General features: G+C 45.6%; 2 protein-coding genes across 3 annotated transcripts in view; one reads left to right on the top strand and one right to left on the bottom strand.

The window, feature by feature from the left end:
• Window positions 1–849: 849 nt before the first annotated feature.
• On the bottom strand, window positions 850–5,684 carry LOC141078042 (SWI/SNF complex subunit SMARCC2-like). 2 transcript variants are annotated; one of them, XM_073564848.1, is made up of 5 exons: window positions 5,624–5,684; window positions 3,881–4,011; window positions 3,726–3,797; window positions 1,207–1,320; window positions 850–1,087 (listed from the first exon to the last, which is right to left on the bottom strand). In XM_073564848.1, exons 1-5 carry the CDS (start codon window positions 5,639–5,641, stop codon window positions 865–867), a joined length of 558 nt encoding a protein of 185 aa, XP_073420949.1. In that variant the 5' UTR covers window positions 5,642–5,684; the 3' UTR covers window positions 850–864. The 2 variants fall into 2 exon arrangements, with proteins under 2 accessions (XP_073420949.1, XP_073420950.1); XM_073564849.1 differs by having other exon boundaries at window positions 5,520–5,650.
• Window positions 5,685–11,148: 5,464 nt separating this feature from the next.
• The window catches only part of LOC141078044 (SWI/SNF complex subunit SMARCC2-like), a 61,371-nt gene continuing 53,728 nt past the window's right edge, over window positions 11,149–18,791 (top strand). The window contains exons 1-6 of the mRNA XM_073564850.1: window positions 11,149–11,217; window positions 12,726–12,856; window positions 12,940–13,011; window positions 15,417–15,530; window positions 15,650–15,803; window positions 17,689–17,805. Of these exons, the coding sequence (XP_073420951.1) occupies window positions 11,164–11,217; window positions 12,726–12,856; window positions 12,940–13,011; window positions 15,417–15,530; window positions 15,650–15,803; window positions 17,689–17,805 (642 nt within the window). The 5' untranslated portion in view covers window positions 11,149–11,163. The remainder of the gene's footprint in view (window positions 11,218–12,725; window positions 12,857–12,939; window positions 13,012–15,416; window positions 15,531–15,649; window positions 15,804–17,688; window positions 17,806–18,791) is intronic.

Consider the following 18,791-nt stretch of genomic DNA (forward strand, 5'->3'; position numbering starts at 1 on the left):
AGGCAATTGGCCGAAACGCGCGTTGGGGAAGGGCAGCTACCTCTGGCGTGTAGGAGCATTTATAAATCCACAGGTATAACTATTTAACAGTATAGTCTGGTTGTTGGCAGCAACCATTCCGTTTTCTGATTGTTCTAGTACTATTTGTGGTGGTTTTTTATCTCCGAATTGCGCCCCTATATGCTCTCACTTGTTAAGAGGTATACGTTCATGGTCACAAGATCATAATTTTATCTCTGTGTAGCAACCCCTGCTGGACATTATTGCACTTTATTGTTCATTTATTATACAAATTGTGTTTTTGGTTGCACATATGTTACACTTTATTTCATTGGTATGTTGTTGTGTTAACACATGTTTATAATCACATATTTCTATGGCACTATTATATACATTTTTATGCAACACTATTGTATCATGAGTATATCATGATTTTGGTACACTGCTTCCAGCGGTCACATAATATATTTTTTCAATAATTTTCTGTGGTATGGGACCCTACATACATATGTAACCTCTTTTCAATAATATGGTTAGTTGACCCTTTAATTTCTATTTATATGATTATGTATACTTGATGCTTTGCCTTTTTACTAATTAAACCTTGTTTTTATGGTATTATTAAATAAAATATTTTTATTGATAGGACTATGGTCATGTGTGTCGTTTTATTCTAGATTGTGGATTTTATATAGAACAGAAGCGACAATGCTCAGCCGGATCGGTCATGTGACAAACCAACCCTGTTGACTTATAATGGGGTCCATCAAGCTCCAATAAGACATTTGTAGTTCTAGCAGGAATTATAGTGCAGCAGGTAAACTAATGTCAAAAGATCCATCAAGTTCAACTTATGGCTTTTTTTCACCCTATATAACCGTATTTCCATACAAAAACTACAACTGGATATGATGCTACCAAGGGGAAATTCACCTGTGGTGTTTTGGGTTGTAGTGGTACCAACCCTGATGGAGTGTCAGCTAAAACGTGGAAATGAGAAGTAGGTGGTGGTCCCATGGGTGTAGGGCGACTCTCAGCATCAACCTGATAGTTGATTAGACCCCACTGTTCCAAGAAAGCATGAACCCTGCAACAATCAACAGTAAATTTAAAAAAAATTATTTATTCACATACTAAACCACCAAGAGCTAGAAAAGGGTTGCATACAAATTGCCATTTTAGCATTAGTACCCCTGTTACTCGCACCTCATAATAGCACAGACATCCCCTGCTAAGTTGCGTCGGCATGCTGTTGAAGTGAGGTATTCCTGAGGGTTGAGCCGATAGGTGTCAATCATGAAGTTTCGATATGCTAAATATCTAGTGAACAGAAAATACCATGTCACAGTGTTCACATACTGAATTGATACATGGGGAAAAAATAAGACATTAGGCATCTATTCTGGAAACTTAAGAGATTAGTACCTTAAAGGGAACCTGTCACATTGTAAACACCCTCCCATTTGTGGGCAATGAGCTGAGTAGATTGATATGTAGAAAAAAAAAAAACATGGTGGGGGGTGGCTTTTACATTTTTTTTCCAATCAAAATCACGCTAAGTACCCTAAGTTATATTCATGCATTATTGCCATTTGCTTATTTTATCTTAGGCTTTGTCTATTTAGAGGCCAGTCTGAACATGCACCTACAAGCTACATGCACACCAACTTATATTCCAGTTCATCTCTTTGGGCTGTTTCAAGTTTTGCATTCTGTGCCGGTAAGGGTGTAGCCTCCCTTTTTTTTTTTGAGCTGGGTATAACGTTTATACAGCTTCCTATGGCTGGGTCTTAGTACTGCTCGACCTTTATTCACATTCACGTCATTAGACATATGGTAAGGCCTCAATACTAGAGGTTAGGACCATAACGAATAGGGTCACCTTGACGCGGTGGGATGGCCTTTACGTTTTTTTATAACCAAAATCACGTTAACTAAGTACCCGATGTTATTTTCTTGCACTATTGCTATTTATTTACTGCAGGGACTTTCCTCATTTAGTTTTTACCTTAGGTTTACATTGATATATGTTTAAGGAAAAAATGCCACTTAATGGGAATCTGTCACCTCATTTTTGGCCTATAAGATGCGGCCACAGCCATCAGGGGCTTATCTACAGCATTCTGTAATGCTGTAGATAAGCCCCTGATGTAACCTGAAAGAGAAGAAAAACAAGTTAGATTATACTCACTTGGGGGTCCGGTTCAGTCCGATAGGCGTCACGGTCCGGTGCCTCCTATCTTCTAGCGTTGACGTCCTCTTTCTTACTTCTGCCGCAGCTCTTGCGCAGGCGTACTATATCTGCCCTGTTGAGGGCAGAGCAGAGTACTGCAGTGTGCAGGCGCCGGGAAAGTTCAGAGAGGTCCGGCGCCTATGCACTTCAGTACTTTACTCTGCCCTCAACAGGGCAGATAAAGTACGCCTGCACAGGAGCCGCGGCAGAACTAAGGAGGAGGATGTCATCGCTAGAAGATGGGAGGTGCCGGACCGGACCGTGACACCCATCAGACCGGACCAGACCCCGGTGAGTAGAATCTAACTCGTTTTACTTATCTTTCAGGTTACATCGGGGGCTTATCTACAGCATTACAGAATTTTTGGCCGCATCTCATAGGCCAAAAATGAGATGACAGATTCCTTTTAACCTGTATTTCCTTCTGTTTCTATGCTGAGGAGTCAGGAGAGCGATCTCTCATCCACTGTCAATTACAAATTAGCTGTCAGTCAACAAAGCTGTAATCACTGTATAGGACCACTACTGGACTCCTAAACCTCTCCCCACAAAACTCTATACTACTCTGTGTGGTTCTTACTGCTCTATAACATGATATCTGCAGTTTAAAATCAAAACTAAATGACAGGTTTTCTTTAATGGTTCATTCCCATCTTCATAAATGGATATTGCCGGATAGTACTTGTAAATTCTAGCAATTTACTACTCATTAAAATTTTCAATCGTTTAAGACATTACTACTTATCTTTTCTTTAGAACTTGTTGCCTTAGAGACCGACCACTGCTGCTAGACAACAAAACATAAACGGTTGTTAAATAGTGTATACAAGCTCTTTTCTATTGAGCTTAGAAACAATGTTTTGAAGCGGGCTGGGATCACCAAAGTGCGCTATTACCACTTAATCTTTTTCTTTCCAAGCTTCAGTGATCGGCTTACAAACTAGATAGCAGTGGTGGGCAATCTCCAAGGCAACTAGCAGTAAACAAATAAAAAAGTGTTACTGGGCTTTGTCCAGTAAAAACAAGTTGTAATTTATCATGTGATTAAGTGGTAACTTGTTGACTGATGTATGTCCCACCGCTAACCCTGCATTAATCAGAAGAATGGGGAATTTCTATCCCAATTATGAAGAAATGCGGCAGGTTTTTGCCACTGTACCATTTATTCTTTATGGGGCTGCGGGAAAAAGATGAGAAGAGCGCTCCGCAGCCCCGCTTGGGATGAGTGAAGCAGCGTTCAATCGTGTGCATTGCCACTACATTCTAATGTGTACAAAAGCTTGTAAATAGGAGTTGTCCCATGAAAACAAGTTAACTCCTTTAATATCTCAAGAACGCCTACAAATTTTAAGAAGCATTAACTTGCGGAAGTGCTTGTTTTTACTGTCTGACAATATCCAAATACCCATATACGGGAATAAATCAGATGAGCAGTAGATAGAGGTAGGAAAACTGGGCCAATAGACGTAGCATACATTTAGGTAGCACTCACATCTCCGGCGTTTTAGACTTGTTCTTGCCATTGAAAAACTCAGGTAATGCTCTTCGTTCAATGGCATGTACACTGCAGAAGAAATTCCAATAAAAGCAAAAATGAAATGGATTGTGATAAAATATACAGTATATATATAAACAATCTTTTGTTACCTATTATAATCAAACCATGCAGCGTAGCTGGGGATGATAATGTGGTGTGTCTGTTCAGTTACATTATCTTCATGAAGATCAGAAGTCTTTACTTGCTCACTTTTGAGCCCCGTAGGGCTCTCCTCTTCTTCCTAGGAGCACAAACGAAAAAGCACACTCAGGCCTTGTTCACACGGTGCTGTTCCTGCCAAAACAGGAAAGCGATCCCTGTACATGGAGAAGTTTGAGTGCTTAGATATATTTGAACTTTGTTTATAGGTAAAAACATTATCCTAAATGCAAGTTTTAAATCCTACCATCCCAGTACTGATTTTGGGCTATGTATTCCTATCATACGCCAATGGCATGTTTACGCCAGTTATCAGTAATTTACACTATATATACCATTGTTTGCACACCGTTTAAGCCTCTCTGCTCATAGTTCACAACATTAAACTAGAAGGGCAGATATAAATTAATTTTGAAGTGTTACTGAATATCAGAAAGACTATTAACTGAAACAAGTAAGTTCGTAAGCAGATTGTAGTGAAATATGTATTTGTATGGATTATGACCAGCAGTATCTGTTCTAGGCAGCAGCTCTTCTCAAAGGTCCTGACCTATGTTACCCTGAGAAAAAGACAGTTTTCCTGGTCTCAACCCCAGGAGGCTTTCCTGAGAACACACAAAGAGGAAACATTTCACACCTTCTGGCGCCTCTGCAGTGAGACACTATTTACTATGAGAAAGAAAGGTTATACAAACAGCGTTCAGAGAAAAATAATGTATTCATTTGTACAGTCACCATGATCCAGTCATAATTAGAATATTAACCTGAGAGGCTTGTCTAGAAATCTGATCTCCAGGTTAAATCTATAAATTAGGCTTTTACACAAAGGAAGATGTGCACAGACTGAGGGACAGCCAAGCTGGTGTGAGCCATTCCATATTCACCCCCCCAACAGGGAGCAGAATGCCAGACTACAAAGTTTAGACATCTCTGTTAAGTTTCTCACTTTTATTTTTCCACTGTTTTTGCATATTTGTATGTCACTGTTTATTTCCATATTTTTATATCCTTTTATTGTAAGCACTGTACCTTTTCTATTAAAGCTTAAAACTTTAATAAGTTTGAACCTTGTATGCTCTAAAGAATCCATAGCCTTAGAGGGTATGATCCTGGTGATTGGCGGATAGTAGTAGCAGTATTTCCGGGACTCATTGCCCGTGTGTTCGGTGAGTGGTGGCAGTGTGTATGAGCGGGGTGCGTGGCCTGTGTCGGGGTGTGATTTATGCTCCTATTGCAGCATAGCGCAGAGGTGGAATGCTGGACTGAGTGAGAGGAGACAGATTAACTCTTGCAGGCGCAACCCCAAGTCACGTGCTGAGAAGTGGGTAACACAGATGTTTGAGACCATTTTTAAACAATGAAATCCACAGCAGAATGCACCACAGATTGATCTTGGCTGAAGTACAGTGCAGTTAATCTTTGGATTTTCAGCATAAAATCTACCATTATTCAATACAGATTATTATTTTTTAATCATAAGAATAAAACATAAAAAAATTTACATGCATTTACAGCAGTATTGCTTAAGTTTCTGGGCAGATTTGACAACAAAGATATATACCGTATATCATGTATTTTGAGTGTTCATACATTTGTAAGCTTTGGTTTCCTTTGTACCAGGGGATCGAGCCAAAGAGGCAACATTAAAAGTAGAAGCAGAGTAATGTCAAAATGTCAACTTGTGTAACACGGACCTTAGTGATAGCATCCATACTCTCATCTTCCTGTTCATCTGGTAAGAAAAAGGTGATCGTGTTAATGACAATGTTGCTCTGAGCCAACAGATTGTGGCTTATATATGTTTTTAGGGAAGGAAGGAGGAAAGGAAGGAAGGAAGGAGGAAAGGAGGGAAGGAAGGAGGAAAGGAGGGAAGGAAGGAGGAAAGGAAGGGAAGGAAGGAGGAAAGGGAGGGAAGGAAGGAGGAAAGGGAGGGAAGGAAGGAGGGAAGGGAGGGAAGGAAGGAGGGAGGGAAGGAGGGAGGGAAGGAGGGAGGGAGGGAAGGAGGGAAGGAAGGAGGGAAGGAAGGAAGGAGGGAGGGAAGGAAGGAGGGAGGGAAGGAAGGAGGGAGGGAAGGAAGGAGGGAGGGAAGGAAGGAAGGAGGGAAGGAAGGAGGGAGGGAAGGAAGGAGGGAAGGAAGGAGGGAGGGAAGGAAGGAAGGAGGGAGGGAAGGAAGGAGGGAGGGAAGGAAGGAGGGAGGGAAGGAGGAAAGGAGGGAAGGAGGAAAGGAGGGAAGGAAGGAGGAAAGGAGGGAAGGAAGGAGGGAGGGAAGGAGGGAGGGAGGGAGGGAAGGAGGAAAGGAAGGAGGGAAGGAAGGAAGGAAGGAGGGAGGGAAGGAAGGAGGGAGGGAAGGAAGGAGGGAGGGAAGGAAGGAGGGAGGGAAAGGAGGGAGGGAAGGAAGGAGGGAGGGAAGGAAGGAGGGAGGGAAGGAAGGAGGGAGGGAAGGAAGGAGGGAAGGAAGGAGGGAAGGAAGGAAGGAAGGAGGGAGGGAAGGAAGGAGGGAGGGAGGGAAGGAAGGAAGGAGGAAAGGAGGGAAGGAGGAAAGGAGGGAAGGAAGGAGGAAAGGAAGGAAGGAGGGAGGGAAGGAAGGAAGGAAGGAGGGAGGGAAGGAAGGAAGGAGGGAAGGAAGGAAGGAGGGAAGGAAGGAGGGAAGGAAGGAGGGAGGGAAGGAAGGAAGGAGGGAAGGAAGGAGGGAAGGAAGGAGGGAAGGAGGGAGGGAAGGAAGGAGGGAAGGAAGGAGGGAAGGAAGGAAGGAGGGAAGGAGGGAAGGAAGGAAGGAAGGAAGGAAGGAGGGAAGGAAGGAAGGAGGGAAGGAAGGAGGGAAGGAAGGAAGGAGGGAAGGAAGGAGGGAAGGAAGGAGGGAAGGAAGGAGGGAAGGAGGGAAGGAAGGAAGGAGGGAAGGAAGGAAGGAGGGAAGGAAGGAGGGAGGGAAGGAAGGAGGGAGGGAAGGAAGGAGGGAGGGAGGGAAGGAAGGAGGGAGGGAGGGAGGGAAGGAAGGAAGGAAGGAGGGAAGGAAGGAAGGAGGGAAGGAAGGAAGGAGGGAGGGAGGGAAGGAAGGAGGGAGGGAAGGAAGGAGGGAGGGAGGGAAGGAAGGAGGGAGGGAGGGAAGGAAGGAGGGAGGGAAGGAAGGAGGGAGGGAAGGAAGGAGGGAGGGAAGGAAGGAGGGAGGGAAGGAAGGAGGGAGGGAAGGAAGGAGGGAGGGAAGGAAGGAGGGAAGGAAGGAGGGAAGGAAGGAGGGAAGGAGGGAGGGAAGGAAGGAAGGAGGGAGGGAAGGAAGGAGGGAGGGAAGGAAGGAGGGAGGGAAGGAAGGAGGGAGGGAAGGAAGGAGGGAGGGAAAAGGAGGGAGGGAAGGAAGGAGGGAGGGAAGGAAGGAGGGAGGGAAGGAAGGAGGGAGGGAAGGAAGGAGGAGGGAAGGAGGAAAGGAGGGAAGGAGGAAAGGAGGGAAGGAAGGAGGAAAGGAGGGAAGGAAGGAGGGAGGGAAGGAGGGAGGGAGGGAGGGAAGGAGGAAAGGAAGGAGGGAAGGAAGGAAGGAAGGAGGGAGGGAAGGAAGGAGGGAGGGAAGGAAGGAGGGAGGGAAGGAAGGAGGGAGGGAAAGGAGGGAGGGAAGGAAGGAGGGAGGGAAGGAAGGAGGGAGGGAAGGAAGGAGGGAGGGAAGGAAGGAGGGAAGGAAGGAGGGAGGGAAGGAAGGAAGGAGGGAGGGAAGGAAGGAGGGAGGGAGGGAAGGAGGGAAGGAAGGAAGGAGGAAAGGAGGGAAGGAGGAAAGGAGGGAAGGAAGGAGGAAAGGAAGGAAGGAGGGAGGGAAGGAAGGAAGGAAGGAGGGAGGGAAGGAAGGAAGGAGGGAAGAAGGAAGGAGGGAAGGAAGGAGGGAAGGAAGGAGGGAGGGAAGGAAGGAGGAGGAAGGAAGGAGGGAAGGAAGGAGGGAAGGAGGAGGGAAGGAAGGAGGGAAGGAAGGAGGAAGGAAGGAAGGAGGGAAGGAGGAAGAAGGAAGGAAGGAAGGAAGGAGGGAAGGAAGGAGGGAGGGAAGGAAGGAGGGAAGGAAGGAGGGAAGGAAGGAGGGAAGGAGGGAAGGAAGGAAGGAGGGAAGGAAGGAAGGAGGGAAGGAAGGAGGGAGGGAAGGAAGGAGGAGGGAAGGAAGGAGGGAGGGAGGGAAGGAAGGAGGGAGGGAGGGAGGGAAGGAAGGAAGGAGGGAAGGAAGGAAGGAGGGAAGGAAGGAAGGAGGGAGGGAGGGAAGGAAGGAGGGAGGGAGGGAAGGAGGAGGAGGGAGGGAAGAAGGAGGGAGGAAGGAAGGAGGGAGGGAAGGAAGGAGGGAGGGAAGGAAGGAGGGAGGGAAGGAAGGAGGGAGGGAAGGAAGGAGGGAGGGAAGGAAGGAGGAAGGAAGGAGGGAAGGAAGGAGGGAAGGAGGGAGGGAAGGAAGGAAGGAGGGAGGGAAGGAAGGAGGGAGGGAAGATCTCTCTCTTCTTCCTCCTCCTCCGTTCTTGTCGTGAGAGAGATCTTCCCTCCCTCCTTCCTTCCTCCTCCTTCCTTCCTTCCCTCCTCTTCCCTCCTTCCAACCCTCCTCCTTCCCTCCTTCCTTCCCTCTCACAACCAACCCACCCACCAACCAACCCACCCACCAACCAACCCACCCACCACCAACCACCCACCAACCAACCACCCACCAACAACCCACCCACCACAACCAACCACCACCACCAACCAACCCACCCACCCACCAACCAACCCACCACCAACCAACCCACCCACCAACCAACCCACCCCACCCCACCAACCCACCCACCACCAACCAACCCACCCACCAACCAACCCACCACCAACCAACCCCACCCCAACCAACCCAACCAACCAACCCCAACCACCAACCAACCACCAACCCACCCACCAACCAACCCACCCACCAACCAACCCACCACCAACCAACCCACCAACCAACCACCCAACCCACCAACCACCAACCCACCAACCACCCAACCAACCAACCCACCACCAACCAACCCACCAACCAACCCACCAACCAACCCACCAACCAACCCACCCACCAACCAACCCCACCAACCAACCCACCAACCAACCAACCCACCAACCAACCACCTCCCACCCCAACAACCAACCACCCACCAACCACCAACCCCACCAACCCACCAACCACACCCAACCACCAACCAACCACCAACCACCCACCCACCAACCAACCCACCCAACCAACCAACCACCCACCCAACCCACCCACCAACCCCCCCACCAACCTCCACCCACCAACCTCCCACCCACCACCATCCCACCAACCAACCCACCCACCATCCATCCCTCCCTCCTTCCTTCCCTCCCACCATCCTCCACCCCACCAACCACCCTCCAACCCACCTCCCACCCACCACCCACCCAACCTCCCAACCCACCACCAACCCACCAACCCACCACCAACCCACCAACCACCACCCACCCACCAACCACCAACCCACCTACCCACCAACCCACCCACCAACCCAACCCACCCACCCACCAACCCACCCCACCACCATCCCACCACCCCACCAACCCACCCACCAACCCACCCACCACCAACCCACCCACCAACCAACCCACCCACCACCAACCCACCATCCACCAACCCTCCACCAACCAACCCACCCACCAACCCTCCACCACACCCACCCAACCAACCCACCACCAACCAACCCACCCCTCCATCCACCCACCCCACCAACCAACCCACCACCAACCTCCCTCCCACCACCAACCCTCCCACCTCCCTCCCACCCCACCTCCACCCACCCACCCTCCCTCCCTCCACCCACCTCCCTCCCTCCCTCCCTCCCTCCATCCACCCTCCCTCCTCCTTCCCTCCCTCCCTCCTTCCTCCTCCCTCCTTCCTTCCTTCCTCCTTCCTTCCTTCCTTCCCTCCCTCCCACCCTCCTTCCTTCCCTCCCTCCCTCCTTCCTTCCCTCCTCCTTCCTTCCCTCCCTCCTTCCTTCCCTCCTTCCTTCCTTCCCTCCTTCCTTCCTTCCTCCTTCCCTCCTTCCTTCCCTCCTTCCTTCCCTCCTTCCTTCCCTCCTTCCTTCCTTCCCTCCTTCCTTCCCTCCTTCCTTCCTTCCCTCCTTCCTTCCTTCCTTCCTTCCTTCCCTCCTTCCCTCCTTCCTTCCTTCCCTCCTTCCTTCCCTCCTTCCTTCCCTCCCTCCTTCCCTCCTTCCTTCCCTCCTTCCTTCCCTCCTTCCTTCCTTCCCTCCCTCCTTCCTTCCCTCCTTCCTTCCCTCCTTCCTTCCTTCCCTCCTTCCTTCCTTCCCTCCCTCCTTCCTTCCTTCCTTCCCTCCCTCCTTCCTTCCTTTCCTCCTTCCTTCCCTCCTTTCCTCCTTCCCTCCTTTCCTCCTTCCTTCCTTCCCTCCCTCCCTCCTTCCTTCCCTCCCTCCTTCCTTCCTTCCTTCCCTCCTTCCTTCCCTCCTTCCTTCCCTCCCTCCTTCCTTCCCTCCCTCCTTCCTTCCCTCCCTCCTTCCTTCCCTCCCTCCTTTCCCTCCCTCCTTCCTTCCCTCCCTCCTTCCTTCCCTCCCTCCTTCCTTCCCTCCCTCCTTCCTTCCTTCCTTCCCTCCTTCCTTTCCTCCTTCCCTCCCTCCCTCCCTCCTTCCCTCCCTCCTTCCTTCCCTCCTTTCCTCCTTCCTTCCCTCCTTTCCTCCTTCCCTCCTTTCCTCCTTCCCTCCCTCCTTCCTTCCCTCCCTCCTTCCTTCCCTCCCTCCTTCCTTCCTTCCCTCCCTCCTTCCTTCCCTCCTTCCTTCCCTCCCTCCTTCCTTCCCTCCTTCCTTCCTTCCCTCCCTCCTTCCTTCCCTCCCTCCTTCCTTCCCTCCCTCCTTCCTTCCCTCCCTCCTTCCTTCCTTCCCTCCTTCCTTCCCTCCTTCCCTCCCTCCCTCCTTCCCTCCCTCCTTCCCTCCCTCCTTCCTTCCCTCCCTTCCCTCCTTCCTTCCCTCCCTTTCCTCCTTCCTTCCCTCCCTTTCCTCCTTCCTTCCCTTCCTTTCCTCCTTCCTTCCCTCCTTTCCTCCTTCCTTCCCTCCTTTCCTCCTTCCTTCCTTCCTTTCCTCCTTCCTTCCCTAAAAACATATATAAGCCACAATCTGTTGGCTCAGAGCAACATTGTCATTAACACGATCACCTTTTTCTTACCAGATGAACAGGAAGATGAGAGTATGGATGCTATCACTAAGGTCCGTGTTACACAAGTTGACATTTTGACATTACTCTGCTTCTACTTTTAATGTTGCCTCTTTGGCTCGATCCCCTGGTACAAAGGAAACCAAAGCTTACAAATGTATGAACACTCAAAATACATGATATACGGTATATATCTTTGTTGTCAAATCTGCCCAGAAACTTAAGCAATACTGCTGTAAATGCATGTAAATTTTTTTATGTTTTATTCTTATGATTAAAAAATAATAATCTGTATTGAATAATGGTAGATTTTATGCTGAAAATCCAAAGATTAACTGCACTGTACTTCAGCCAAGATCAATCTGTGGTGCATTCTGCTGTGGATTTCATTGTTTAAAAATGGTCTCAAACATCTGTGTTACCCACTTCTCAGCACGTGACTTGGGGTTGCGCCTGCAAGAGTTAATCTGTCTCCTCTCACTCAGTCCAGCATTCCACCTCTGCGCTATGCTGCAATAGGAGCATAAATCACACCCCGACACAGGCCACGCACCCCGCTCATACACACTGCCACCACTCACCGAACACACGGGCAATGAGTCCCGGAAATACTGCTACTACTATCCGCCAATCACCAGGATCATACCCTCTAAGGCTATGGATTCTTTAGAGCATACAAGGTTCAAACTTATTAAAGTTTTAAGCTTTAATAGAAAAGGTACAGTGCTTACAATAAAAGGATATAAAAATATGGAAATAAACAGTGACATACAAATATGCAAAAACAGTGGAAAAATAAAAGTGAGAAACTTAACAGAGATGTCTAAACTTTGTAGTCTGGCATTCTGCTCCCTGTTGGGGGGGTGAATATGGAATGGCTCACACCAGCTTGGCTGTCCCTCAGTCTGTGCACATCTTCCTTTGTGTAAAAGCCTAATTTATAGATTTAACCTGGAGATCAGATTTCTAGACAAGCCTCTCAGGTTAATATTCTAATTATGACTGGATCATGGTGACTGTACAAATGAATACATTATTTTTCTCTGAACGCTGTTTGTATAACCTTTCTTTCTCATAGTAAATAGTGTCTCACTGCAGAGGCGCCAGAAGGTGTGAAATGTTTCCTCTTTGTGTGTTCTCAGGAAAGCCTCCTGGGGTTGAGACCAGGAAAACTGTCTTTTTCTCAGGGTAACATAGGTCAGGACCTTTGAGAAGAGCTGCTGCCTAGAACAGATACTGCTGGTCATAATCCATACAAATACATATTTCACTACAATCTGCTTACGAACTTACTTGTTTCAGTTAATAGTCTTTCTGATATTCAGTAACACTTCAAAATTAATTTATATCTGCCCTTCTAGTTTAATGTTGTGAACTATGAGCAGAGAGGCTTAAACGGTGTGCAAACAATGGTATATATAGTGTAAATTACTGATAACTGGCGTAAACATGCCATTGGCGTATGATAGGAATACATAGCCCAAAATCAGTACTGGGATGGTAGGATTTAAAACTTGCATTTAGGATAATGTTTTTACCTATAAACAAAGTTCAAATATATCTAAGCACTCAAACTTCTCCATGTACAGGGATCGCTTTCCTGTTTTGGCAGGAACAGCACCGTGTGAACAAGGCCTGAGTGTGCTTTTTCGTTTGTGCTCCTAGGAAGAAGAGGAGAGCCCTACGGGGCTCAAAAGTGAGCAAGTAAAGACTTCTGATCTTCATGAAGATAATGTAACTGAACAGACACACCACATTATCATCCCCAGCTACGCTGCATGGTTTGATTATAATAGGTAACAAAAGATTGTTTATATATATACTGTATATTTTATCACAATCCATTTCATTTTTGCTTTTATTGGAATTTCTTCTGCAGTGTACATGCCATTGAACGAAGAGCATTACCTGAGTTTTTCAATGGCAAGAACAAGTCTAAAACGCCGGAGATGTGAGTGCTACCTAAATGTATGCTACGTCTATTGGCCCAGTTTTCCTACCTCTATCTACTGCTCATCTGATTTATTCCCGTATATGGGTATTTGGATATTGTCAGACAGTAAAAACAAGCACTTCCGCAAGTTAATGCTTCTTAAAATTTGTAGGCGTTCTTGAGATATTAAAGGAGTTAACTTGTTTTCATGGGACAACTCCTATTTACAAGCTTTTGTACACATTAGAATGTAGTGGCAATGCACACGATTGAACGCTGCTTCACTCATCCCAAGCGGGGCTGCGGAGCGCTCTTCTCATCTTTTTCCCGCAGCCCCATAAAGAATAAATGGTACAGTGGCAAAAACCTGCCGCATTTCTTCATAATTGGGATAGAAATTCCCCATTCTTCTGATTAATGCAGGGTTAGCGGTGGGACATACATCAGTCAACAAGTTACCACTTAATCACATGATAAATTACAACTTGTTTTTACTGGACAAAGCCCAGTAACACTTTTTTATTTGTTTACTGCTAGTTGCCTTGGAGATTGCCCACCACTGCTATCTAGTTTGTAAGCCGATCACTGAAGCTTGGAAAGAAAAAGATTAAGTGGTAATAGCGCACTTTGGTGATCCCAGCCCGCTTCAAAACATTGTTTCTAAGCTCAATAGAAAAGAGCTTGTATACACTATTTAACAACCGTTTATGTTTTGTTGTCTAGCAGCAGTGGTCGGTCTCTAAGGCAACAAGTTCTAAAGAAAAGATAAGTAGTAATGTCTTAAACGATTGAAAATTTTAATGAGTAGTAAATTGCTAGAATTTACAAGTACTATCCGGCAATATCCATTTATGAAGATGGGAATGAACCATTAAAGAAAACCTGTCATTTAGTTTTGATTTTAAACTGCAGATATCATGTTATAGAGCAGTAAGAACCACACAGAGTAGTATAGAGTTTTGTGGGGAGAGGTTTAGGAGTCCAGTAGTGGTCCTATACAGTGATTACAGCTTTGTTGACTGACAGCTAATTTGTAATTGACAGTGGATGAGAGATCGCTCTCCTGACTCCTCAGCATAGAAACAGAAGGAAATACAGGTTAAAAGGAATCTGTCATCTCATTTTTGGCCTATGAGATGCGGCCAAAAATTCTGTAATGCTGTAGATAAGCCCCCGATGTAACCTGAAAGATAAGTAAAACGAGTTAGATTCTACTCACCGGGGTCTGGTCCGGTCTGATGGGTGTCACGGTCCGGTCCGGCACCTCCCATCTTCTAGCGATGACATCCTCCTCCTTAGTTCTGCCGCGGCTCCTGTGCAGGCGTACTTTATCTGCCCTGTTGAGGGCAGAGTAAAGTACTGAAGTGCATAGGCGCCGGACCTCTCTGAACTTTCCCGGCGCCTGCACACTGCAGTACTCTGCTCTGCCCTCAACAGGGCAGATATAGTACGCCTGCGCAAGAGCTGCGGCAGAAGTAAGAAAGAGGACGTCAACGCTAGAAGATAGGAGGCACCGGACCGTGACGCCTATCGGACTGAACCGGACCCCCAAGTGAGTATAATCTAACTTGTTTTTCTTCTCTTTCAGGTTACATCAGGGGCTTATCTACAGCATTACAGAATGCTGTAGATAAGCCCCTGATGGCTGTGGCCGCATCTTATAGGCCAAAAATGAGGTGACAGATTCCCATTAAGTGGCATTTTTTCCTTAAACATATATCAATGTAAACCTAAGGTAAAAACTAAATGAGGAAAGTCCCTGCAGTAAATAAATAGCAATAGTGCAAGAAAATAACATCGGGTACTTAGTTAACGTGATTTTGGTTATAAAAAAACGTAAAGGCCATCCCACCGCGTCAAGGTGACCCTATTCGTTATGGTCCTAACCTCTAGTATTGAGGCCTTACCATATGTCTAATGACGTGAATGTGAATAAAGGTCGAGCAGTACTAAGACCCAGCCATAGGAAGCTGTATAAACGTTATACCCAGCTCAAAAAAAAAAAGGGAGGCTACACCCTTACCGGCACAGAATGCAAAACTTGAAACAGCCCAAAGAGATGAACTGGAATATAAGTTGGTGTGCATGTAGCTTGTAGGTGCATGTTCAGACTGGCCTCTAAATAGACAAAGCCTAAGATAAAATAAGCAAATGGCAATAATGCATGAATATAACTTAGGGTACTTAGCGTGATTTTGATTGGAAAAAAAATGTAAAAGCCACCCCCCACCATGTTTTTTTTTTTTCTACATATCAATCTACTCAGCTCATTGCCCACAAATGGGAGGGTGTTTACAATGTGACAGGTTCCCTTTAAGGTACTAATCTCTTAAGTTTCCAGAATAGATGCCTAATGTCTTATTTTTTCCCCATGTATCAATTCAGTATGTGAACACTGTGACATGGTATTTTCTGTTCACTAGATATTTAGCATATCGAAACTTCATGATTGACACCTATCGGCTCAACCCTCAGGAATACCTCACTTCAACAGCATGCCGACGCAACTTAGCAGGGGATGTCTGTGCTATTATGAGGTGCGAGTAACAGGGGTACTAATGCTAAAATGGCAATTTGTATGCAACCCTTTTCTAGCTCTTGGTGGTTTAGTATGTGAATAAATAATTTTTTTTAAATTTACTGTTGATTGTTGCAGGGTTCATGCTTTCTTGGAACAGTGGGGTCTAATCAACTATCAGGTTGATGCTGAGAGTCGCCCTACACCCATGGGACCACCACCTACTTCTCATTTCCACGTTTTAGCTGACACTCCATCAGGGTTGGTACCACTACAACCCAAAACACCACAGGTGAATTTCCCCTTGGTAGCATCATATCCAGTTGTAGTTTTTGTATGGAAATACGGTTATATAGGGTGAAAAAAAGCCATAAGTTGAACTTGATGGATCTTTTGACATTAGTTTACCTGCTGCACTATAATTCCTGCTAGAACTACAAATGTCTTATTGGAGCTTGATGGACCCCATTATAAGTCAACAGGGTTGGTTTGTCACATGACCGATCCGGCTGAGCATTGTCGCTTCTGTTCTATATAAAATCCACAATCTAGAATAAAACGACACACATGACCATAGTCCTATCAATAAAAATATTTTATTTAATAATACCATAAAAACAAGGTTTAATTAGTAAAAAGGCAAAGCATCAAGTATACATAATCATATAAATAGAAATTAAAGGGTCAACTAACCATATTATTGAAAAGAGGTTACATATGTATGTAGGGTCCCATACCACAGAAAATTATTGAAAAAATATATTATGTGACCGCTGGAAGCAGTGTACCAAAATCATGATATACTCATGATACAATAGTGTTGCATAAAAATGTATATAATAGTGCCATAGAAATATGTGATTATAAACATGTGTTAACACAACAACATACCAATGAAATAAAGTGTAACATATGTGCAACCAAAAACACAATTTGTATAATAAATGAACAATAAAGTGCAATAATGTCCAGCAGGGGTTGCTACACAGAGATAAAATTATGATCTTGTGACCATGAACGTATACCTCTTAACAAGTGAGAGCATATAGGGGCGCAATTCGGAGATAAAAAACCACCACAAATAGTACTAGAACAATCAGAAAACGGAATGGTTGCTGCCAACAACCAGACTATACTGTTAAATAGTTATACCTGTGGATTTATAAATGCTCCTACACGCCAGAGGTAGCTGCCCTTCCCCAACGCGCGTTTCGGCCAATTGCCTGACGAAGGCAATTGGCCGAAACGCGCGTTGGGGAAGGGCAGCTACCTCTGGCGTGTAGGAGCATTTATAAATCCACAGGTATAACTATTTAACAGTATAGTCTGGTTGTTGGCAGCAACCATTCCGTTTTCTGATTGTTCTAGTACTATTTGTGGTGGTTTTTTATCTTCGAATTGCGCCCCTATATGCTCTCACTTGTTAAGAGGTATACGTTCATGGTCACAAGATCATAATTTTATCTCTGTGTAGCAACCCCTGCTGGAAATTATTGCACTTTGCACTTTATTGTTCATTTATTATACAAATTGTGTTTTTGGTTGCACATATGTTACACTTTATTTCATTGGTATGTTGTTGTGTTAACACATGTTTATAATCACATATTTCTATGGCACTATTATATACATTTTTATGCAACACTATTGTATCATGAGTATATCATGATTTTGGTACACTGCTTCCAGCGGTCACATAATATATTTTTTCAATAATTTTCTGTGGTATGGGACCCTACATACATATGTAACCTCTTTTCAATAATATGGTTAGTTGACCCTTTAATTTCTATTTATATGATTATGTATACTTGATGCTTTGCCTTTTTACTAATTAAACCTTGTTTTTATGGTATTATTAAATAAAATATTTTTATTGATAGGACTATGGTCATGTGTGTCGTTTTATTCTAGATTTGGTTTATGACTGTCCTTTTGTTGCTACAATATAGTCTGGGGTGGTGTATGTACCAACTATACCTAAATTGATTGGTCTCCCACTATATCCCCTTTTATTTGATAAAATCCACAATGCAGATGTGAACAGCCCTGTATAGAAGGGCAGGCTATGCCGTGCATTGCAAGACAGTATTTTCCTATTTTAAGGTTTTGCAATATCATTGCCTTTTTAACTTAAAACCCCCTCAATACTTTGCTCCTCATCTTTTCTTCTCCAGACCTCTGCTTCACAACAGATGCTGAATTTCCCTGACAAAAATAAAGAAAAACCAACTGACTTACAAAACTTTGGGCTTCGAACCGATATGTACAGTAAGAAGAGCACCACTTCCAAGGTAAGCTGACTGTACAGCCATATAAGTCTAACTTTTAAGTGCTTATGCAGGCGATCGTAAGAATAACATTTGTCGCACTTGGACCAAAGTTATTCTCTGGGACTGTGCATATGACAGAGTCTTTCTGAGCATAAAGAAAATCACAGCATGCTTGATTTGCACCTGATATTCAAATCACATTGCAACTCCATGCAAGTCAGGGAGTCTGTGGGGAAAAAAAGCAGACTGCACTCTGATGACGTCTGACTGTGGTCAGATTTTCATGGACTGACAGAATGGAGAAGATGGAGCCTTTTTTTTCCATCTCCACATCCAGGAAAATTAGATCACTACGTGATAAAACTGATTAACCCTTAATGACCACCAATACGCCTTTTAACGGTGGAGGTTAAGGGTACTTCTTCCTCAGCACCCCTTTTTAACGGCACTGAGAAATCAGGGTAGACTGCTCCCTCAGCGTCAGAAAATCTATGTGGTCTCGGCTACCTCCGGTAGCCGAGACCCAGGAGAACATGATCAGGGCCGGTTTTTACGGTGCCCTGTAACGAGATCGCCGTTATTGACCAAATAATAATGATCACAAAAAAATGCATTTCTCTCTCCTCTGATCTAGAGATATTAGAGAAGAGAGAAATGAGGACCACCGAGACCCTCCGGTAACCTCCACCATCCCAGGGCCCTCCTGATCTGTCCCCCGGTTCCCTGCATCATCTTCCTGGAAACAAAAGGCAGGCGCATGCGCAGTGCACCCGCCGAGATCTGCTGACCGGTACCCGGCAAGAATAGGGAATTTTTCCTTCGCCTCATTGGGGGACACAGGACCATGGGTGTAATGCTGCTTCCACTAGGAGGCTGACACTAAGTGAATACAAAAAAGTTAGCTCCTCCTCTGCCGTATACACCTACCACTGGCTTCAGCCCGAACCAGTTCATGCTTGGTGTCCATAGGAGGTACATGGGTCTGGTCTTCAGACCATAATTTTTTA

The sequence above is a fragment of the Dendrobates tinctorius genome, unplaced genomic scaffold (assembly GCF_039654945.1).
Source record: "Dendrobates tinctorius isolate UK_male_01 unplaced genomic scaffold, ASM3965494v1 ptg000492l, whole genome shotgun sequence".
Classification (NCBI taxonomy): domain Eukaryota; kingdom Metazoa; phylum Chordata; class Amphibia; order Anura; family Dendrobatidae; genus Dendrobates; species Dendrobates tinctorius.

What these genes read in the sequence shown, in the direction of transcription:
- LOC141078042 (XM_073564849.1), bottom strand. Translation starts at nt 5,573, where the DNA reads ATGTTGCCTCTTTGGCTCGATCCCCTGGTACAAAGGAAACCAAAGCTT. An exon ending in AAGTCTAAAACGCCGGAGAT is followed by an intron (nt 1,321 to 3,725) that starts GTGAGTGCTACC and finishes TCTGTTCACTAG; the next exon opens with ATATTTAGCATATCGAAACT. An exon ending in GATGTCTGTGCTATTATGAG is followed by an intron (nt 1,088 to 1,206) that starts GTGCGAGTAACA and finishes TGATTGTTGCAG; the next exon opens with GGTTCATGCTTTCTTGGAAC.